The sequence below is a fragment of the Lycium ferocissimum genome, chromosome 3 (genome assembly GCF_029784015.1).
Source record: "Lycium ferocissimum isolate CSIRO_LF1 chromosome 3, AGI_CSIRO_Lferr_CH_V1, whole genome shotgun sequence".
Taxonomy (NCBI): domain Eukaryota; kingdom Viridiplantae; phylum Streptophyta; class Magnoliopsida; order Solanales; family Solanaceae; genus Lycium; species Lycium ferocissimum.
This window is the reverse complement of record NC_081344.1, coordinates 39452204-39476736: the sequence shown is the minus strand read 5'-3', so window position 1 is coordinate 39476736 and position 24533 is coordinate 39452204. Positions and strand designations below refer to the sequence as shown.

Genomic DNA, 24533 nt, shown 5'->3' with positions numbered 1-24533 from the left:
TCCGTTAAAACTTGCAACGAGCAGTAATTAATTAATAAAATAAATGAGAAAAGAGACTTGTAAATAGAGTGAGAGAGAAAACAAAAGGCTGTTGTTGGGATCCCATCTTCCTGAACTTCCAACAATCCCAATTTCCCTTTTCTTCCTCCACACCACCACGACCGTTGACGATCCAAATACACCAATTAATTATGTCTATCAACATGAAAAGTCTAACACAAGCCTTTGCCAAAGCCTCAGCTAAAGCCTCAGCGGTGATCGAGAAAACGGTTCAAACAACCGTACAAGAAGTTACAGGTTTACCCAGAGCTTTACAAGACTACCATCTCTTAGATCAGATCGGTTCAGCCGGGCCGGGCTTAGCTTGGAAGTTGTACTCAGCCAAAGCCCGTGATGGCCACGCTGTGTACCCCAACGTCTGTGTTTGGCTTCTCGATAAGCGGGCCCTGTCCGAGGCCCGACAGCGGGCCGGGCTGTCGAAGACTGCTGAGGACTCGTTTTTCGATGTAATTCGGGCTGATGCGGGGAGGTTGGTGAGGTTGAGACATCCAGGGGTTGTACATGTAGTGCAAGCACTTGATGAGAGTAAGAATGCTATGGCTATGGTTACTGAACCTTTGTTTGCTTCTGCTGCTAATGCTTTGGGCAATTTGGAGAATATTGACAAAGTACCTAAGGAGCTTAAAGGAATGGTAATTATGTCTGTCTTTCCCATACTTGTGTAATTAACTGCTCCTCCCTCTGTCCATTTTTACCTGTCCAGTATACTAAAAATACATGTCCAGTTCGAAAAAATCAAGAGGTAATCTACCATTTCATACCTATTTTATACTTATTATTAATTATTGGGTTGGAAACTTCAAGGAGTTGTTAGTGGTTGCACAATTTTTAAAGTATGTTTGATTGGTTTCAATTATTTAGATGATTTATACTCAATAATTAGGGTGATATAGTAAAATTGTCATTTTATTTATTGTTTCTTAAGGGGTGTGCCAAGTCAATACAGGACAAGTAAAAATGGACGGAGGGAGGAATCTCTTTGATTTTTTGTGGGACGTTTGGATTTTAATAGTGTTTATGATGATTTTGAGGCGGTTCAAGTGTGTGATTTTAGTTTTGAGCTAGTTACATTGTGGTTTTATGATTATCATGGAAAGGAAGGAAAAAACCGAACAGAGAAATTAGGTAATTAGCATATTGTCGAGTTGTGACAAGGTGACCTGGTTAGTGTTTTGTGTCATTTCCTTAGTGGATAGTTCACTTTTACTTATTTGGACGGTCTACTTTGGGTTTATGGGTGCCATTTACTAACTTGTGTAGTAGAAGTAAGGTTGACTCCGACAGCTATTGCCTAGTAGGGATGGTTTGTATTAGACTAAAATGTTCAGATTTACTATCTTAGATAGTTAGATGTAAGATTTACTGCCAAAGCTATTGGGGCGCATTGTATTAGACCAAAAGGTTTTCCTTGCTCTTTTAAGGTCCATATATTTTGGTTTTGGCTATCGGATCTATCGTGGCAAGGTTGAAGTTTTTTAGAGTTTATTTGATCTTTAGGTGTTTTTTTGAGTGACATTGTGGATTTATCACGGAAAGAAAGAAAAAAGTGAAGAGAACAAGTGGGTTATTAGTATAGATTTTCGAGTTATGATAATGTGATGATAAGTTGATAACAACTATCTCTCAGCTAGTTTGAGGTTGATGTGTAGTTAATTGAGCGGCTGAACATGATGGCAACTCTGTGTCATTTCCTTAGTAACTGATTAGAAAAAAAGCTGGATTATTTGAGTGACTAGACTGATACTCTAAACGGGACCAATACTATCAAAAAGAAAGTAGCAAAAATCATAAGAGAAACAAAGTTCACAGAAGGTTGGGAAATAGTATGTCTGCTTCACCAGGTTCTACCACCACAGGGCCCAATCATGTTTAAAAGAAGAGTGTGATCTGGCTTAGAAGGAACTCTAGCTATACGTCTTATTTCTATAGTACACATTTTACATCCTTTTAGGTTTATATGTTCAATTTACCGACTTAAAGTTAGATGTAGATCGACTGCGGCGATACGGGATGGTTATCATAGGACAAAATGTTTAGATTTACTAATTCAAGTAGTTAGATGTCAGATTGACTCTGAAAGCTAGAGGTGGTTTGTATAAGACCAATAGGGATGCGTAAGTAGTCAGTTGTAAGATCTACTTTCAGAGCTGCGAGAAGAAAAAGCTACTACGAATGGGTGTGTCGGACAAAAGAATTTCCTTGGTTGTATGTCGTCATTAAATTTTTAATTTTGGCTTTTGGCACATATGTTCTGTCTAGCTGGGTAATAGCTTTTGCATCACAGCTTCTCTTTTGAAAGAATCTCACTGTATAAAGCTAGAAGCTGGTCGTAGGTTGTAATTGCCTGGAGAGATTTGGGGGAGAGAACTTTAGCGAATTCACTTCAAGGCATTTATCTTAGTGGTGCTAGAAACGGTGTCCTTCTTGGCAGTATCTAATTATTTATAAAGAACACGTATTGGCAAGAGCACTTAATATGCATCTTCATCCTGTTCATATGGTTATCACAGTAGTATGTGATAAATTCAGATTCTGGATTCAACGTCGATGTGGAGATTCCTCTTCAATATTCTTCTTCACCTATCACCACACGACAAAGAAGCACTCGTTGGTGGCAGAATGGGAAAGATACAGTTTTAGTAGTTTTTGAATTTTGTGGGAGACTTATATCTCACTGTAGTTATAAGCACGTGATTTTGACAACACCTAATTTTCCTTAAAAGACAAGTTACTAGTATTGGAATGGATTTGCCTGAATTGAGCATAAGAATATTGAGAGATTCATATAACTGGCCTCTATGAGTTTGGGCTGAGCGTAGTTGATGTGTAATCTGGAAGAGTGCGACAAGATCGGGAGAGGGATAGGATAAAGAATATGATGACTTTGTTATATACCTTGGATTTGGATTACATTGTAAAATACTCAACAAAGAAGAAAATATGCAATCATGATATAGTTGTTCTTTTTTAATGTAAAAGAGGTATCGTATTGACACGGGGAACCAAGTTGGTGCCAGCTCCGTAGAATAAAAAAAAATGTAATCTAATGTTACACCTGCTTGGCATCAGCTATGCCTGGAGTGTAGAACTGCTCGTGTGGAACTGGAAATGCAGAGCTGGACTGGCTGCGGAGCATAGAGCATGGGAATGTCCCCCAGTTGTCATGTGAACCTGATAGAAGGAAAGGAACTTCAGAGCTTTTGAAGGCCCAAAAATAAAAAAAGAAAAAGAAAACTCAATGTTCGACCCTGCTTTTTCCTTTTCCGTATATTTCTGAATTACACGTCACTCCTGCTTGTATTGAAGGTAGGATGGCTTTTCTAGAGAATTATAGATTGTAGAGCTTTCCTTGTCAATCTTTGATATACTGGCATCAACCTGTTGCTAATAAAATTTCATGTACTTATCAAAAGAAAAAAAGTATAGTTAAGGGGGTTTGTCAACTCTCTGTGATAGGGACAAAAATAATTGTTAGAAGTTTCAAATCTGAAGTTCTCTAACATTCTGGTATTATACAAAATATTAAACCATTTTTGAGGCTCTCAATAACTCCGCTATATATAAAGCCCAATATTTCTAAAGTATCTGGAAAGGGAGATAAAACAAGTAATTAGTGATTGAGTAGATGGTATCTTGCAGCAACTCCCTTATGTTTAGAAGCCTAAGCTTCTGATAGGTAGTCGTATTAATCATCTCATCTTTTTCCAAATTCATGCACTCTGTGAGGAATGTTTATCTATGATATTGCTGAGTGTACATACTGCAATTTTATTTGCAAATTTAGATTTTTAAGGAACACTAAATTTGGTACGTTGGTGCAACAATCCAAACTATTACCTTGTGTCTCTTTTGATTTAGCAGTAGATTACCACTTGGTCATACTGGGTACTTTCCTGATGACATCTTTCTTCATGCAGGAAATGGGATTGCTTGAGGTTAAACATGGTTTGCTCCAAATTGCAGAAACCCTGGATTTCCTCCACAGCAATGCTCGTCTAATTCATCGGTCTATATCACCTGAGGTATTTATTTTTTGTTTTTCCGTTTTTCTAACTATTCATGTCACGACCTCTGTGTGGGCTGTGCATTGCGATCATGCATATTATTAATATCAATATGATTCCTTCCATTTCTCAGCTGAAGTTTGCTCTTGCTTTGGCATATATAGATTTTCAGTGCAAATATAGAGATGACTGAGGTAGTGAGATAGAGACGAATCTAGGATTTCTAGAACATGGGTGCACCACTAAAAAAAGAAGGAAAAAATGTGTTAAGTAGGAATTGATCCTAGTCCTCTAGGTAAATAACTAAACCTTCAACCAAGTGCGCCATTTAGCCTTCTTGTAGCATGGGTGCCAACAAATAATATTAAATCAATTTAAAAAAATATATACATAAAATAACTAGTTTTACGGAGAGGCCATGGTTTCACGTGCCCCGAATTTGACATATAAATTCGCCCGAGCGAGATACTGTTGCCAAATCGATCCTATATCTCTTATTCTTTCTGAACCCCATAGCTGGAAAGATAAGCGAAAATTATTTTATGGAGAATCGTAGGTAAAGTGTTTTTTTTGGTGGAGGTGGCTTCTTGCACATGTAACTGCAAGTTTGTCAATCAGAGGAGTATAATAGTCTAATTCTCTTATTAAATCATTCCTGCTGGTGGAGAGTGGCTTCTTGCATATGTAACTGCAAGTTTGTTAACTGAAAGGATCTTTTTTTTTCTTTTCTTGGTTGTTGTGAGAAATCTTGCTTTGTTTAAAGGATGAGGATGTCTCCTGCATATGCTGGTCAAAATGTGCTAAGTTTGCCCAATCATGTGAGATATAGGCTATGGCTGTATTTGCTGGAGAGAAATTCCAACGGTTACTGTATAAATCCCAAAGAAAAGAGAAGTATGTAGGATAATTGAAGGTCCTTGATAGGTAGTGTCCTTAATATGCTTCGTCATCTTCCAATAGCAAGAGCTGGTAGCTTCTCGGCACAGATTTTTGGTTGGTATCATTTAGATGTCATGGTTATATCTGTCTACACCTGGAAAATGATAGGTCATTACTCCTTGTGTTATACAGATTTGTATCTCTTAAGGAACACGGGTTGGAGTATATACCTTGTGTGGGGATGTGAAATTGAAAATTGATTTTCCTTGGCTAATTACTTCTGCAGACTATTCTCATCACTTCAAATGGAGCTTGGAAACTTGGCGGTTTTGGTTTTACCATATCAGTGGATCAAGCAGCTGATTTATCCAACATGCAGGCTTTCCATTATGCTGTGAGTAAATACTTCTAGGAGCTTTTAATGTTGCCATTCTAAAAAATAATTCTAGGAGCTTGGAACTCATGTTTTATTTGACATGAATTTACCATGCTTCTGGAGAACGTGTTTTTCTTAGTTCACTTGTTAAAATCCTCTGTATTGCAAAACTTACCATCGATGCAGCTGACATGGAAATGACACTGTCTATACTGTTGACTGTTTGTAAGAGGTTGCTTATGGAATTCTCTATGAACTGACTATATGATGCTCTTGGGGTTCAGAAAAAAAATTGCCGGGGATTTTTGAAGTTAAATGTGAAGGGGGTGGGGTGGGGCTTAGAACGTTGTTCATTTTCTTGCCAGTTGTGTTTGTCATGTGCTGATGTGTTTTTCTCAATGTACATTTTTATCATGTCTCCCGTCATAGTACTTAGGGTCGTTGAGTTAGAGGATATGACTTATAAGCTTAATGCTGTGATAAAGGAAACAGATATGGTTTGGAATGTAGTAACTTAAAGCTTAATGCTGGTGCAGGTCTTTTTCAAAATAATATGTGCTTATGGTACAACTGTAATGGATGGTCCATGTTTTTTCTTTTTGATAATGGTAGAAGAATGGTGGTAATCAAATCCATCATATTCCGATGACATTTAAATCTCATATGGCTCTAATTTGGAGATGGTTATAGTCATGTGGAAACACCGTTTCTTCCAAAAATGAACAATGTGTTTGCTTCAACTAATCAGCGCAAGCCCTATTGCACGCGTGCTTTACAAAAAAGCTCCTTCTATGGATCAGCGTGCTGAAATTTATAGCAGAATCAACTTGTTCTATTGAAAAGGGATAAGGTTACTCGATTGCGTGCTGCCAGCCCTTTATGAAAAGCTCCTTATTGGCAGCAGGTGCTGGATTCTACAGCAGATTCAACTTTTTCTATTGAAAAGGGAATAGGTTATGACTAGATGTAGGGTCTAGGGAAGGGTCATGCCTAGATTGAGAGGGAGGCAGAGGTGCTGGTAGTTGGACAGGGGAAAAGGGGAAGTGTTTGACAACTGGGCTGTCTAGGAGGAATCAGTTGGTCGAACAAGGATAGTTAAGGTTGGGAAGGGGTAAGGGTTTACAATAATCTGGCTTGGGAAGAAGAGGTTTGTGATTTGGGTTTTTTTTTTTGGGGGGGGGGGGTGCGGGGTGGGGGGTGGGGTTTGGGTTCATTGCAAAGTTTAGGAAGTAAAAGGTTTTTGTACCGTGGCTATTGATGAAGAAGGTTACAAGGAGAAGGGGTTGGGAACGAGGAGGTTGTTTTGTGAGAGGCATGGGCCATAGACCTGGGAATAACAGATGCTCATGGGTGGTGGCTGTGGATGGAGTACTGCCCCCTTTTCTTTCAGAGCTTCTATTTTTACCTTCTCTTTACACTTTTTCTATCTTTTTTTTGGTAAATTACATGATACATCTCCTTCTAAGTCCTTTTTTATCTTATTGCCTTCTCTCTGACTTTTGCATTTCTATTTTGTTTACTCTTGCTGTTAATACCTTCTTTTTCCCATTCTGTAATAAATTTTCGGCCAAAACTTTCATCCATTTTTCCTTCTTGACACAACCTAAATACTTTACTGGCTTAGCCTGTTTTCTTGTATTAAGCTTCTGTATATCAGCAGTCTTTGTGATGCTTTATATTAATAAATTCATCTTATCCGAAAATGAAGGTTTGATTGGGCACAGAAATCTCAGAGAACCATTTAAATAAATTTCATGCGCTGAGGGCAAAAGTGGCTCAATCAGAAACAGTGGAATGGAAATTGCAGCTAGGCCAAATGTCGTGGGTCATAAAAGAAATTTACTTGCTATTATTTATGTAGTATGAGAATGCTTAAATGGACAGATAAGTTAAACTTTACAAGTCATTCCAATATGGCTTCACTTGTTAACTGTATATGAGCCAAAGGGATGCCTTTGACATGGCATTCTGTTATTTGGCTTTTCCCCTAAGTAGGACAAACATTTTTTGGACTCTGGAAATACATGAATGGAGTTAACCCAAAGTACAATATGAAAAGATTCTTTCCACATATTCTGAAGTTCTGAACTGAGGTCTCTATGTGTCTCTTTTCTCGTGTGACTTGTTTTCACTTCGCGTGTTGGTGTTCTTTGTTCCTTTTGGTTATTACTGTTAATAAAAAGAACATCTATGGTTTTGATAAATCAAGCATTTCATTGATATCACACCACAATGGTGTCAAAGCTATTTATGAAATGATTGAGTGGCTCAACCGCCATATTCTATCAAAATATCCCCATCATATGTGCACACTGGTATTCCTTATTCACACCAAAAGAATATATTACAAAATATAATTTTTTTTAGGGAAAAGGGTCAAAAATACCCCTCTACTTTGGAAAAATGGCTAAAAATATCCTCCGCACTTATTTTGGGTCAAAAATACCCCTCTTATCCTTAAAGTTTTCAAATATACCCCTGTCTTGACGGAAATTATCCCCTAAAATAATCCGAAATCATTATTTAAACCCGTTCCATCATTTAAACCCGACCCTACTAAATAATAACCCATAAGATCCCTTTATTCCCCCAATTTCCTCAAACTTCAAACCTACGTATTGGGAGAATAAGGGGATTTTATGAGTTATTATTTAGTTGGGTCGGGTTTAAATGATGGAGCGGGTTTCAAAAATGATTTCGGGTTATTTTGGGGGATAATTTCGTCAAGACAGGGGTATATTTGAAAACTTTAAGGATGGGAGGGTATTTTTGACCCAAAATAAGTTCGGAGGATATTTTTAGCCATTTTTCCAAAGTAGAGGGGTATTTTTGACCCTTTTCCCTTTTTTTTAATACATTATGTCCACGACATAATCTTCTCTTGTTCCAAATAATCCAAAGTATATATAATGGCATGGTGTTCCATGCTGCCTTGTTCTTCTTGTCCATCCATTTCATACTCCAACAGGTGATTGTCTTTGCCGCTGTCCACGTCTTAACCTAGGAGAATTCAAATCTTTACTTTGTATCTTTCAATCGGATACCAATTACTTGGATGTGTCTGAAAGCCTCGAGATAAATTGTAGAATAAATTATCTATTACAATTGGTAGAAACTCAAGATGTTCTGAAGACAAGCAAAGCTCCATACAGAGGATCAAAGTGAATTCTCTCTCTCTTTTTTTTTTTTACCTAAAAAAAAGAAGATCAAAATGAATTTTTGTTGTTATCATTTTAGTGTAGAAGAATATGTAAGTGATGATGAAAGGGACAGATTTCATAGATTCCCTACAGGAATAGTATTGGGACAAACACTGTGTTGCTCTTTGGGCTTCTGATAGACATACTTCCGTAGGAGTTAGTGCTAGTTTCATACAAATATTACCTTCTGAAAAAAGGCTATTACAACTGTGTTGTGAATCTGCAATGCAATAAGATATGATCAGTAACCTTCTGCCACCTCCCTTACACAAGCAACACTAACTCTTACCAACCTTCTCTTCTTTCTCAAATTTATCTTCTGTTAATAGTGTCTGGCACCACACACCATGTAAAGAAAGCAACCTTTTAAGGTGCTCTTATTATCCCAAAATTTCCTTTACACCTTCCTCCTTTCCCCACTTAGGTCTTACTATGACGTGATTAAAGAATATGCGTATCTAGCTGATTATGACTTGTATTATTCATTACATGTAAAACTTCTGTATTGAACAAGTTTATCTATCAGTTGTTTTTGTCTGGAGGTTAGAGTTACTAAAAATAGCTTTATTATCTGATGGATTGTCAGGAATATGATATTGAAGATTCTATTATACCACTTCAGCCATCACTCGATTACACTGCACCAGAGCTGGTCCGAAGTAAGACATCTTCTGTTGGGTGCTCCTCTGATATTTTCAGTTTTGGATGCCTTGCCTACCACTTGATTGCCCGGAAGCCCTTGTTGGACTGCCACAACAATGTGAAAATGGTACTTGCAAATGTAGTTGTTTTCTGTAATTTATTGACTGGTAACTCTGTGTAGCATCCTGATAGTATTGCTAGGTTGCTCGCAGTAGATTTCTACACACTATATCTGTCTTTTTTCTGATAAGGTAAATAACATTATTGATGTTGGGAGAAAACGCCCATATACAAGCAATATATCCCAAAAGGAAAAGAATAAATAGAGAACCTACCTCAAAATATGGTTCTCTACAAAAGCCACCAATCATCTATACAAGTAGGGACCTTGTGGATGCACCTACTCATTATATCTATCTCAAGAGAACTTTCTGCATGTGCAAGTTTTAAAGGTCTTGATTTGATCCATGCTATTTTTCTGCCCAAAGGCTATCCTCTCGGATACGGGTGTGGGCACCCCACATAGGTGCGGGTAGGGGTGGCAAATGGGCCATTTGGGCTTAAGTTGGGCGGGTCAAGATGGGCTGAGCCTATAGATGGGTCAAAGCCCAACCCTGCCCAAAGCTTGTTTGGGCTAAGATGGGCTGGGTTAAGATGCGCTAAATGAAGGGTCATAACCCAACTAGCCCAACTTAACCCACCTTTTCAAAATTTTGAGAAACTAAAATTATTAGTATTCTTTGGTTGCAAATATTTTCTAGCTCATGCTTTTCTAAATAAACGGTGTTTTGTAAATCAAATTTAAATACTTTTTTTATATAAAAAAACTCAAACCTATGCTTTTACTCAAAATAATAAAGATATTCACCATAAATATTTTCTCACAAGTTATTCGGTGCATAAATTATATTCGAAGTTATTCCGAAAAGTAAATCAAAAGAAAATTAAATGTTAATTGATGTAATGAATAGTGATTTTGTCAGATTCCTCTCTTTTACCCCTTTTTCTTATTTATATATTTTTATGGTTGTCTTGTACACAACTTTATTTATATATTTTTATGGTTGTCTTGTACACAACTAAGAGTGGCAAACATGTGTCGAACATGGGTGGGTCAAAATTAAGTTAAACAAAATAGATAAGTAGACCCTCAGGAAAAAGTAATTTAAAACTTAAAACACTATCAGTAAAAAAAATTAAAATAAGGAAAAAAAATTAAATGAAAAATAACATAAAAATATTTTTTTCTTAAAAAAGTTGAAAATAAACATTTTAAAAAATAAAAATAATTACAAAAATAAATTTAGATTATAATTAAAAAAGAAGTTAATCATGTTTGGAAGCTTTTATACTTATGAATGGATGACAATTGATGGGTCAGTTTGGGCTCATTTGATGGGCCAGTTTGGGCTGATGATTTGTGATGGGTCAACTTGGGCTAGCCCAAATCAGCCCATCTTCAAAATCACTCTAGCCCAAACCCATTAAAGCTTGGGCGGGTTGGGCGGGTCAAATGGGTTTGGGCTAGTTTTGCCACTCCTAGGTGCGGGTCTAGAATTCGAATTTGTCATTACCTAAATCTTAGGATTCGGGGTACTAATAGGAGTATGGATACAGGTGTTAAGGTACAACCAGTACTATGACATGTATAAGTGTATATTTTAACAGTTAGTTGAAATTGTTAAATTAAAGCTAGGATAAGTAAATTCTTTGTAAGCACTTAATATTTTATTCATAATTTATCTCGTATAATAGCAAAGTGTTCTAGTATGTGAATACACACACACACACACACACACATTCCCTCCGTTCCTATTTATGTGATGGTGTTTGACTGAGCATGGCGTTCAAGAAAGAAAGAGAGACTTTTGAAACTTGTGGTCTAAGGTAATCTCATTAGGGGTAGAATGTGCATTTAGATTGTTACGAAATATAGAAAGGTGTCACTCTTTTTGGGAGTGACAAAAAGGAAAGAGTGTGACAAATCAATTCAAATATCAAATCAACCTATAGTTCATGGCCATATGTGTAGTCAAAGCACCCAAGTTAGGATGACCAAATCTAGTGCGGATTCCACACCCACACCCAAATGGAAGCTACTTAAAAGTTCAGATATCACTCTTCTCGCATTCTAAAACTTTATATTTAGCCGCCAGGTATATGTTTGAAATTACCCTGCAATTTTCTTTCACAAAAAAATGTGTGATAGTTGAGGATAAATTGACTTAGTGATCTAGGCTGAAGGAAGTAGGGGTGTTCTTATGTATGTCTTAAGCTGCTGATAAACTTATATGTCCTTGTTGGGGAGAAAATGTGGTGTAGTCATTTGTGTTGGGTTACTAAACCTAAGTTTCTGTGATCAAATGGCCAAAACTAGCAAAACTTGTAACTCGACCGAAACAATTTTCCAGAGAGACATCTTTTCTACCAAAAATCGAAGATTTTGACAGTCATGAAAGTTAAATATAGTACCTCGTTGCATATCTAAAGTATTCTCTTTGAGATGTAATCTTACTTGATTTAGATGAATAGTTAATGAAATATGAATTTGGAATTGTTGTTAGTCTTATTTGATGGTTTCTTTTGATAATAGTGGTCCTTGTACAACTTTCTTGCAGTACATGAATAATTTGAATTACTTATCCAGCGAGGCTTTCTCTTCTATTCCACAAGAACTAGTTCCAGACTTGCAGAAAATGCTTTCTGCAAATGAGGCTTTGAGACCAATTGCCATGGGTTTTACAAGTAAGATTGTCATTGTTTTTATTTCTCGTGAGCTGTATGCATTTATATCAAGCCATTTCCTTATCTTTCTGGTGTTTCCGGAACTCCACATCACAGAACTGAAAGTAGTTTTATTTGTTGTGTTGGTGTTGTTTTTCTATTACGTTCCTTTTGACTTCGCACAATTTTGGAAGCATGTCATGAAGTGCAATATCTTCATGGTTAGTCTTCATCAATTTCACATCTACGTACTATTTATCATATTGGAATATTGTGAAAAAACTTGCATCCTGTAAAGGTTTATCTCTAAACTTTTAATGATCAATTTGAATTATGTGGCAATTCATTATTACTAGGGGTGGGCGTTCGGTACTTCGGTGTGGTTCTTTAGATCTTCGGTTTGGTACTTTGGTCTTCGGTTTTCAATGGCATATACCGAGTACCGAACCGAAATTAGTTCGGTTCGGTTGTTTGTTATGGGCCTTGTATATTGGGATATTTTCATCTTGTAAAATGGGCTATTTTCTGAAAATAACTTCATAGTAAAAACCAGATGCGATGCATTTGTTTCATATGATATAAAGATATCTAAAACTGGGGAGAAGCTTCTAATTGCAATGAGGTGATGGTCATGTTTTGCATGTTATTATATATTTGTTGGCAGCATAAGACACTGTATTTAGGAAAGACTTCACTGTCTGGTTATACTAATAATAAAGAATCAGAAGGATTAAAGATACCTACAATGGTGCATCTACTGAAAGCAACCTCTGTTATTATATTAGCGGTGAGACAAATACTGTTTTATAATAAAATAGGGTACATTACTATAAAATTCATTGCAGAGCTGTATGATATGGCGAACAAATTGTAAACATTAAGAATTCAAACCAGGAGCATTATCCCCTTGTCCTACCTTGATTCTCAAGAACAAAAATTGAATGTTAGTTCAAATGGGTAAGTACAACAACTATGTTTTCTTCTGCTGTCTGCAAGTTCTTTCACATAAAGACTGGCATCATTTCATTTCTCTCTTTTAAACAAATTAACTCCACATCCAGTAATCAAGGAAAACACATGATTCCACAAACAAAACTCGATAACTTGAAGATTTACAGTTATAAAGAAGGTAACTTACTGAAGTAAAAGGTCTGCACTTATAAAAATGACAGCTTAATAACAGACCAAAGAAATAGCTATACACTGTGCTCCAGATATTTCTCATTGTAGTGCTTTATATAGAAAATTCTGAGAGCTTCACTGACTGTCGAAGTGATCAAAGAAGCAGAGGGAAAATAGTTCGCTGAGAGTTTAAACCAGTATACTGAGGTTTTAAAAAATTAAACCGAAACCGGGCCAGAAAACCAAAGAACTGAATTAATTGGGTTTGCTTCGGTTTAACGGTTTTTATGCCCACCCCTAATTAATGCCGTGGAATTAGGGGGTTTTTAAGTCTTAAAATATATAGCGGCATATTCTTTTGGTTCAGCATAATAATCTATTCTTTTTACCAAGTTGCGTTGGTATAGATTGAAGATAAAGAATAATTAAGTGTTAGAATAATCAAAAAGATTAATTAAGGGTCAGGATAGGATCCTACAAGTGAGAATATGAATTTTACTTAATTGTTATTTTTGGGTTAAGTAATAAGCTTAATTTTTGGCCATTGTTTGGTTCTGTGTTCAGTTGAGGTAGATATTGTGGAATCACGTTCATTCTTGTTTAACTGAGACTGAGTTCTACTTTGTCCCCACATAATGACAAGAATAATATCATCCTTTTTTTTAAATGGATGACAAGAATAATTGATCTTATGAGGCAAATGTGATTGAAAACTGTAGTTTACACATTCCTGTTTTTATTATAGATATTCATGTACTTATTTGAAAACTTGAGCCTGTATCGGAAACAACCTCTCTACCTTCACAAGGTAGCCCAGACCCCACTTGTGGGATTACACTGGGAATGTTGTTGCATCTACTTGTTTGAAATCAAGCATATGTGTCAAGAATTTAAATTTCATCTAAATATTGCCTCTTTTCCTTACAGGTTCATCTTTTTTCCGCGATGACACTAGGCTGCGTGCTCTTCGCTTCCTGGATCATATGCTTGTATGGTTTCATCATATTTTAGCTTAACCAGCTTGCGGGGATATATGCTATGATTTTGGCAGCAGTACAATGTTGCAAAATGTTTAAAGCTTTAGAGTATTGAGCAAAACTTTTCATTTTGTAGGAGAGAGATAACATGCAGAAGTCTGAGTTTTTAAAGGCATTGTCTGACATGTGGAAAGACTTTGACTCCCGTGTACTGCGTTATAAGGTTGGAAGGTTATCCCAGTTTATAAGTCATTTTTGATTTGATAAATCAATAATGTGGTCTTCTGTTGCTCAAATACTCCTGTTAATTGCTTTTGAAATTTTAAATGAGTGGAGAACTTTTACATTTGTATGATGCAGGTTCTTCCTCCACTTTGTGCGGAGCTCCGGAATGTGGTGATGCAACCCATGATTCTTCCCATGGTTCTGACAATTGCAGAATCTCAGGTATTGTCTGGTCACCATGTTAATCTGATGTATTATAGCTGTTACTCTTTACTAGTTTTTTAATCCAAAGCCAAATTCCACCAATTATCGTTACGTTTTGAGTGTATGGTTAAATATGTTGCATAACCTCCATTCGTTCAATCTTGTATCTTGCAAGCTGTATGAGATTTAGAGTCATTTAATAAAGAGGTGCTGTAGTCTCACTCCTGACGTAAACATTGCTATGGATTCTCACCAGTTAATAACTGGACCTATTTAGTGACTTAGAATGGCTATTTAGGCCGTGAAGCAGAAAATTATAACAAGAAACTGTTTCGGAAAGAAGCATGTTATGTATGTTATCAATGACTAGAGTAATTTATCATGGATTGTTGATTGAGGAACATCGTGTATAATTTTTAACAATTGAAACACACCCAATAATCGAAATGTAGATGAATTCGAGGGGAAATCTTGAGAGAATTGAAACTATAACTTATTCTTGAGAAAGGCAACAATATTATATATCTTTAGCACAAAGAATTCAAATTAACTTTTCCTGCCTAAATTCTGGAAAATGAAGAACGTGTGAACTGAGCTAACTAACTAACTAACTGATTGAGCTATATATAAAAAATAACCTTATAAAAAAAGAAGCTATATACACAAAATAATCTTAACTCACCCACCCAGTGAGCTGATCTAATCTACGTGACTTCCATTCACATAGCATCACAGCTCCTAGATATTTTCTGTACACGTTAGTTTACTAATTAACTCAGTGACTAACTGGTATGATGCACTACATAACAACTTTGTTTCGTTCCCAGCTCATTGCACTGCACTATCCAGCTTGGCTTGACGTCTTCAAAATAATTTTAAGGAACCTTGTAATTATTCCTAGTGAAACATTGTAGCTATGTGAACATCTTTGCTTATATGTGTGCATTGTTCAATCGTGTGTTATACATCTGAATCTAATCTCCTAATGTTTGATTTAGCCTGCACTGTGTTTATTCCCTGTAATAATGTACCCCAGAAAATATTTCACATTATGCATGTTCCATTGCTTATTCATGTCTGCTAGCTCAATGTTTATACATCTGACTCGAATATCTAATGTTTGATTTAGCTTGCACTGTGTTTCCAACTTGTAATAATGTTGTACTCCAGAAAATGTTTCACATTATAAATGTACTAATGCATATTCATGTCATTTTGTGTGTCTCGTATTGTTGACCTTTCTGTTTGTTGAATCTGTAAAATTGACTTGTATATCAGCACAAGGATTATTCTAAATTTTTGAGTGAATTACAATGACTAATCTCTATAGGCTGTGGCCTTATGAATTATGATTAACTGATCCACTCCTTCTGTACATCTAGTATCAATTAATTTTGTGTAGTATGACTAATTGAGTGGTCCACTGCAGGATAAAAGTGATTTTGAGATGTCAACCCTGCCAGCTCTTTTTCCCGTCCTAAACAGCGCAGCAGGTGAAACATTATTGCTGCTTGTTAAGCATGCAGAGCTTATTATCAACAAGGTAAGACAAAGTTTGCTGCTGACATTTTGGTTGTTTGTCTAATTGTTTTTAACCTGGTCATTTTTAACGCTGCAGTACAAGATTCAACAATTAAACCTGGTCAATTTTAACGATTCAAATTTGTAATTGAAATGCCTCTTAAACACCTAACAAGAGGAAGGGAAAAAAAGTGACGACGGAGAAAGAAAAAGAAAACCAAGCTTTCCTATGAAGAAGCCAAATACTATAGATTTTCAGTTTTCACTGCTGACAGTGCCAAAAACTTCACTTAGGTCTTGTTTGAGGCGAGGCAGTAGAAGGCATTTCTAGTTTCTCATTCCTACTTGTGTCTTTTTTGAATCCTGAGCTACATGGTGCTTGTTTATTTATTTATTTATTTATTTTTGATTAAAGATAAAATTTTATTAAATCAAATAGTACCAAGACTGTACTGATCAGTACAAAGACGTCTGATCCTCTACTCCTTCTGAGCCTGTAAGGAATCCAGAAGAAACAAAATCTCTGCAAACTCAGTTGTTACATTTCTTTTACTCCAGCAGTACAAATTATGAATGCATCTAAACTTAATATGGGAAATACAATCCTTCATCCCCTCGAAGATCCTACTATTCCTTTCCACCCAGGTAATCCATAATAGACAGAATCGAATAGCATAGTATTCTGAACCTCTTATTAGCCTTCTGTCCCAGCCAACAGTTGGACTGCTGCTCCAATTTCTTTGCATCACCCAATGAACTCCACAGAGATTTAGAAACACGTGCCATATCTGCCAAACAAACTTGCAATGAATGAAAAGGTGATTGACTGATTCTGTCGGCTATTCGCGCATGCCACATCTACCGCAGAGATTATTTCCTCTTTTTTGCAAATTATCTTGAGTGAGGCAAGAAGCATTTGTAGCAATCCATCCAAAACAAGCAACTTTCTTCTTTCCGAATTAAGCTTCCAGGGCCAGTTTCGCTTCCCTGAATTGTCTTGTCAAGTAATCTATAGTACGAGTTAACTGAACATTCTCCATCGCTTCTGCCTTCCCAGAATAAGCTATCTCATTTGCCTTCAATTAGAAGTGCAGTATTTGATTTTGTAGCAAGCTGGTCATATTCCCAGTCCCAATCACTGAAATTTCTTAGCTTGCTACAGTACATTTTTATCAATGGCCAAATCATGCATATCCTTTAAATGAGTAATTTCCAAACATTTATCAACCCAATATCTCACATTTCTTGTTCAGACTTGTATGACCATTAAATTCATCCCAACAATTTGTTGTTTGCCTCCATATAGCTCCTCCAAGGCGTCTTCACCGGCTTAGTACACCAGGGAGATTCCAATCCATATTTAACAATTACTACCTTCTTCCACAATTCTTCTTTATCACAACTCTCGGTTGTGCAATTTCAGATTTCTAACTCCAACACCTCCAACCTTTTTATGCTGAATGACTGTTGACCATTTTACTAAATGGTATTTCCTGTTCTCCCTTCCCATAAGAATTCAAATTTGATTTTTTTTAGCTGTTTCACATATTTGTTAAGATTGAAAGCAAAGACATGAGATTTGTTCGCTCCAACACACTAGTGACGAAGCCAGGAATTCTGCTAAGGGTGTTCAAGATTTAATATCTATTTGTATGCAAAGTAAATTTGACCTACATACGCAATATAATTCTCTATACACGTACTATAGTTTTCTGATAAGGGCGTTCAACTGACCACCCTTCAGTCTCTGTGGCTCTGCCACTGCAACACACTGTTCACCTAAACCAACCGTCCCCCTAGAGATAAATACTGCATTTTCAAGGCGCCAATTTCGTCTTGCATCTCTCACCTAATTGTTGCCACATTAATATTGTCTTACCCCCAATGGTAGACCCTAGGAATTTCTCCACCTAGCTGACATATTCTTGGTGCTTGTTTTTATCATTGCTTTATCTCTCATCTCATCTTCTCATTTGTAGGCTAGTCAGGACCACTTAATCTCACATGTCCTACCCATGCTTGTCCGAGCTTATGATGATACTGATCCACGTTTGCAAGAGGAAGTCCTGAAAAAGACTGTAATACTTGTTAAGCAACTTGATCTTCAGGTAATTGATGCCCTTTATTATTTCTAATTGTCACATCAATTGGTGGCTGAATTGAGATTAATGTGTTGTTAATATCAAGTCACCAGTTCTACCCAGAAAAGGAAAAGGAGAAGCAAAAGGTAAAAGACGACGTATAATCTGTTCCTCCTAATGAAAGTTTCTTAATGAAGTTTCATCACTGATGAAGATCTTCAGGCACCTCTGACTTGATTAAGAACGAGATTGCCAAAATGAAGTGAAAATAGGGGATAGGGATGAAGGGTGGTCGTTGACATGTTTACTTAGTTTGTGATATAGGGGTGGAAATTTGTGATGGCAATGTACTTGCATAGGGTACCTGCCGTCTTCTATAGTTCGTGCATCGTATAATTGAGATCAATGACGGAAACATGCCATTTTTAAGGACTGGGAAGAAATAAAGAGATAATATTGGATCTTGGGCCATGGAATTGGAGCCAGCGAACCTACATTTTCCTTACATTACTAACGGAGTAGAATGTGACATGCAGATACAATTCATTCAGATTGAACCAGATTTTCCTTCGCGAATTCTCTTTAGGTTTATACTTATCTGTTAAGTGATTTTGTTAATAGAATAAAAAGGTATGAGTACAACTCCTAAAGCTAAAATGGAAAGGTTAAATCAAAATCTCAGAACATTTGCTAGGGGGTTTCATGGAAGAGTTACTGCATAGAAGATATCATGTGTCATTTTTTCTCCTTTTTTTAAGAAGGTTGTTGGTAAGACTTCGATTTTAGTATCGGCTTTGGAATCTAAATTGTTGTAGTTTGGAAAGTATATTTACTTGTAGATTTAGAATCTGTAATTGATATCATTGGGTCCTTGTTACTATCACAAGACTGGCCTTTTATTTTTTTGGGGTCTTGTAACTGTGTTTTTCACTTTCTCTTAGCAAAATCGTTGTGCTAAGGGCTACTTATTTATTTATGTAAAGTATGTTACCTTCTTCAAAAATAAATAGATAATTGCAACTATTCCTTTTGTAGCTTCTAAGGCGTCAAAAATTTGGTTATATTATCTACTTTAAGTTCTAAGCCGTCACTTAGATTACAGCTGCAATGGAGTAGCCTTTCTTGTGGCCTCTAAACATTTACTGTTGTAGAAAGTAGTATTAAGTATGACTGATTAGTGGATACTGTCCAATATTTGTTTGACAAGAGGGGGTTGCTCAGATGGTAAGCACCCTCCACCTCCAATCTGAAGGTTGTGGGGTCGAGTCACCAAGGGGGCAAAAAGGGGGGGAGCTCCCGGGGGAGGGGTAGAAAAAATAAAAAAGAAGATTAGTGGATGTCACATCTCAACCGTGTTATGTAATTGTGTTGCTGTTTCAGCTCGTAGCATGCTCTATCATACTTTTGTTAATTACATGGTTTGATTGTGTACATAATGTAAATAATTACATTGTTGGGCAGGAAAAGTATTCTTTTTTGAGTAAGGTAACACTGGAAATGTTAATATTCAGCAGATAAGCTTTATAAAAATGGTTTTATCTGATTGTTTCCTTCTTAAAAAAATGGTTTTATCTGATTGTAACTCCTTGAAGTGGAATCATCTCGTTAATTATTCAAGATTTAAGACAACTATATGACACTTTATTTGGTTAGTCTTTAGTCTTTTACTTATTAGATACTTCATGTGGAGTTAATGAACTTCACTTTGGATTATGAAAGATTGTTTACAGTTGGTTTGATGCATAATGTAATCTTTTAGTAGACCACGTCACACTAGTTTTTTGTAACACGATTACACAATGAGGTTCATCTCTCTTTTGTTAAACAATTGATGTTACCTGCTTATATGGTAAGGAGGAGATTAATTCGTTAATTATTCAAGAGTTAAGACAAATATTATGACACTTTATTTGGTTAGTCTTTTATTAGATACTTCATGTGGAGTTAATGAACTTCACTTTGGATTATGAAAGATTGTTTACAGTTGGTTTAATGCATATGGTAATCTTTTAGTAGACCACGTAGTTTTTTGTAACACGATTACACAATGAGGTTCATCTCTCTTTTGTTAAACAATTGATGTTACCTGCTTATATGGTAAGAAGGAATAGATTAATACTTGGATGTAAATGTCAGACCTTGATGTGTTACTACTGGTGGTGGCAAAATGAGCTCATTTTTTGTTAACCCGCCCATATTTCAATGGGTTGGATGAGTGGTATTTTAAAAGGAATTTGGACTTCAACCCATATTTAACCCGTAAAAATATGGGTAAATATGTGTGAAATACGGGCAAATATGGATTTGCCAGTTGCCACATACGTTTTCCGGAAGGTTCCCTTCTTCTAGAGTGCACACGTTATCTCACTGTTATGCACGTATAGAAAAATAATCTAATTAATATTCTAAAATTGAGTTACTTGATTGGGTCATGTGGTTTTAAATTTTTTACAAATCAGTAATTCAAGATGTTTGGTTAAATTTTTGGAAAAATTCCTTTTTTCTCTTTATCTGTTGCAAGCAGCAATATTGTGAACGAAGAAGTTGGAGTCAACTTATTAGTTTATGTGAGAACTGTTTATATCTGAAATGTTTAATTTGCTTACTTCACGACCTTTCAGATTTAGGAGATCCAACCCGTTTTATTCCCGTATTAATATGGGGCGGGTTCCAAACCAACCCGTTTTTATTTAACCCGTTTTCAACCCTCCCTAACCCGACCCAACCCGCCCGTTTGCCACAACTAGTTTTGGCATATGTGGTAGAAGATAGATTAATGCTGTGAGTAATATGAATCTAAAGTTCTGGAGAACTAGTATCACTGCTATTAACTTGGAAATAATTTCACATTTGTGTTTGTAAATGCTTAATTTATTTATTTATTTATTTTTTTGTTTTTTGTTTTTTGCAGTTAGTAAAACAGGCAATCATGCCTCGTGTTCATGGTTTGGCACTGAAAACGACTGTTGCTGCGGTATGTAGTCATTATTTTGTGCAGGAATGTTGTGGCATGAGTTACTCTAGAGCCTTGTGACTGTATATGATAACACCAGAAATACTGAATGTTGAGAAATTGATATTTCATAGCAATTTTCATCCTTCCGGAGCAAAATACTGCTTGCTTTGATAGGATGAGAATTGCTTTGGCACGTCAATATCCTAAACTTTTTTGGCCACGTTATATTATATTTACCATGTGATCATACCTAAATCACTCTTTCCTGATCCATAAGTTCCTTTTCAAGTGTCACTGATTGTTGGTAAGCTAGGCCCTGCTTTGGGTTTGTTGACCTAGTTGAAAATTGATAGGCACACAATAATTCTTTTTTTCTCTTGCAGGTGAGGGTCAATGCATTGTTATGTTTGGGAGACATGGTTCACACGCTGGACAAGCCTGCTGTTCTAGAGATCTTGCAGACAATCCAGCGTTGTACTGCGGTTGATCGTTCTGCACCAACTCTCATGTGTACCCTTGGGGTAGCCAACTCTATCTTGAAGAAGGTATATTTTATCTTAGTCAATTTGATTCCTGGTGCTTGCAACAATAGTATCTAATTTCTTGCTTAACTTTTACTTAAATATACTTTTCTTCAGAATGGGATAGAATTTGTGGCAGAACATGTCCTTCCACTTCTCATGCCTCTTCTCATTGTTCAACAATTAAATGTTCAGCAATTTGCAAAATATATGGCTTTTGTGAAGGAGATTCTCAGGTATTACCATTTACATCCATCCGCTAGTCCTCATTTCATCTCTCCCCATATGTGCATGTACACCCTTGAGAGAGAGGGGTGTTTCAGATGCTAAAATATTGGTAAGCTGACTGCTAGCCGGTCTTTTCTTTTTCTGATTGATTATTTCCATCATGAATAGTTGGATACCAACTGCCAGACTTCAAAAAAAAAGAAAAAAAAAGAGATTCAGAAATGGTATGCTGTAATGCATAGTCTTACATTACAAGATTCTGCCCTTCTGTATGCTTATACTTCCATTGGAGAGAACTTGCTAGTGTATTGGGTTTTCAATTTTATATCATTTTCATTTATTTCTTCTTTTTCAATTTCTGTCATGCACATTTTGTTGGGATACAGGAAGATCGAAGAGAAACGAGGAGTGACACTGAGTGACTCGGGAAGTCCAGCAGTAAATGTAAAATCATCTCTTACAGTTGATGGTCAGATGCCTGGACAAGTGAACAAAACAGGTGCGAGTTCTCAGTCTACTGCAAAACGCAGCCCCTCATGGGATGAGGACTGGATTCCACCAAGGGGGCCTACAACCACCGTTCAGTCTTCTGCTGCAGGACAGTCAACCCAAGTTACTTCTGGACCTTCACAGTCATCCACGACATCTGGTGTATCTAGCCAGCAACAATCACCTTCATGTCCTGCAGTTGATGTGGAGTGGCCTCCTAGACCTTCGTCACTTGGTACTACCATCATAGGCGATTCTGAGAAACAACCGGAAAACAAGGGGGCATTGGGTTCAAGTCTTGATGATATTGATCCTTTTGCTAACTGGCCTCCCCGACCTAGTGGCTCCTCAGCTGCTTCTCACTCTTTGAACAATGGAACAATGGCCCCGTTCGCAAACAGACCCCTGTCTAACAATAGTGCAACTCTTATGAATGGTTTGAACTCTCAAACAAATGGCCTTGATTCTTGGGCTTTCAGCACCCCGATTACTTCTCAGCCCTTGAAACAGAATCAAGGGATTACATCACACACTGATGGCCTCAGTAGTGGGAGTCTTAACCCACAGAGTTCACTTGGATTTATGAAACATAGTCAAGGGTCATCAGCTTTGAGTGCTACCAGTGGTCGAGCAACCGATATTGGATCAATCTTTTCTTCGAACAAGGGTGAGCAGACTGCACCAAGGCTTGCTCCACCTCCATCAACTGCTGTTGGTAGAGGAAGGGGCAGAGGAAGGGGAAATCAAGGGCAACATAGGTCCTCAACACTAGGGTCTGGTAATGCCAAGTCTCATCCAGAGCAGCCCCCTCTACTGGATTTGCTCTAATTGCCAACATGAAGATCCCTTGTGAAGCGAGTCCGGCAATCTGATTTAGATCAATCTGGGGAGTTGTTGATACCACGTGATTAAAGATTTTTGCCAGCAGTGCCATGGAGAAACCTGTTCATACTCTTACTGCATGGCAGTGTTTGCCTGGGTAGGCGAAGATTGTTGTAGAGTGACTTTTTTTGTAGAATAGTGTGGGTGAGTTTTTGTTTTCCTTGTTTAGCATTTTTATTCTTAAAAAAGTTCATATAATTTGTTGAGCAAGGGTTGCATCGTATTAATTGTATTTTTAAAAGCAATTGGCTCTCAACGATGTTTAAGAAGTAATGAAAGAGATGGCTGATGGCACAGTTCAATCTCCTCTCCAGAATTTGAGCTGTTGGTTTATGAATCAGATTTCCTCTTTTATTGAGCCTTCCTTGAAGTATTCTTCTCATCAATTCAACTAGCGTTTAAGACACTAATACAAGGTCTTTTCAGCATTGTCATGAAAAGATTTTCCCTAGAAGATATAGGTGGCATTGTAACTCTGTTTTTGTGATATTTGATTTCTAGCGTGTAACCATATGCTTTTGTTCAGTGCGAGCTGTTAACATCGGATTCAGTGGATAGAATTGTGGTAATTCTGTAGTTATATATCTACAAGGAGAATTGCGCCTGCATGCGACCCATTTCAGATGCGTTTACATGACATCACAGGCGTGCTATCTGATATTGTCACCTTTGCCTGATGCCTAAGAAGATGACTCTGATTTGTTGTATGACCAACTAAAACAAACTGAAAACAAGAGTTGCTGAGTAGCTAACTTTTCCATGTTGGTTGAAGTTTAGTTTCTTATTATAGGAAACATCAAAGTTTTTTTGTTTTTTTTTGTTTTTTTTTTTTTTTTTTTGTGAAAGAAGCAATGACAGTACAATTATAAATCATCACAAGCTTACCCACGGATAAAGACTAAATACGGAATGCATAAATGTTTTTTCAACGAGTTTAATTCAAAACGTTCAGTATCTTTATATCTCAACTCTACACATTGACAAATCTCCCATTAGCAACAAGTTGATTTTCAATTTTTTACGTTTAAAATCCTAAACTCTATACTTGCTAGCAGAAATTACGTTCTCATTTTTGAGCTTGCTCAGGAAGATATTTTTGCTGATTTTAACTTTACAAATAGTTAGCTTCGTAATTTCCAAAGAGTCTGGCACCTTTTATCGTTTGTTATATTATTATGTGGCTGTACTTTCTCATGATCTGTAAATATTTATTTGACCCAAGTAGTCAAATACCTTGTGTGTGAATTGGTCATCTTCTATAAGTAGAACCTATAATATCATGCAAAATATCATGCAGTTAACCATTTTATCAAGAAATATGCACACTAGCATTTGATCATCAAACTAAGATGAAATATGTATGACTAATTTTTCATTTCGTCAAGACAATGTAACAAAATACATTCAAGATGTTAATCGACCTCATTTCTGATAATGAGTAT

The 24533-nt window shown here is 36.6% G+C and overlaps 1 protein-coding gene across 1 annotated transcript; it reads left to right on the top strand.

The window, feature by feature from the left end:
* On the top strand, positions 1 to 23449 carry LOC132050220 (SCY1-like protein 2 B). Its single transcript, XM_059441360.1, has 14 exons — positions 1 to 692; positions 3978 to 4082; positions 5230 to 5337; positions 9106 to 9288; positions 11780 to 11906; positions 13935 to 13996; positions 14121 to 14207; positions 14345 to 14431; positions 15843 to 15956; positions 17914 to 18042; positions 20927 to 20989; positions 21355 to 21516; positions 21610 to 21728; positions 22107 to 23449. The coding sequence occupies exons 1-14, from the start codon at positions 192 to 194 to the stop codon at positions 23035 to 23037; spliced, it is 2778 nt and encodes a 925-aa protein (XP_059297343.1). The 5' UTR covers positions 1 to 191; the 3' UTR covers positions 23038 to 23449.
* Positions 23450 to 24533: the final 1084 nt, after the last annotated feature.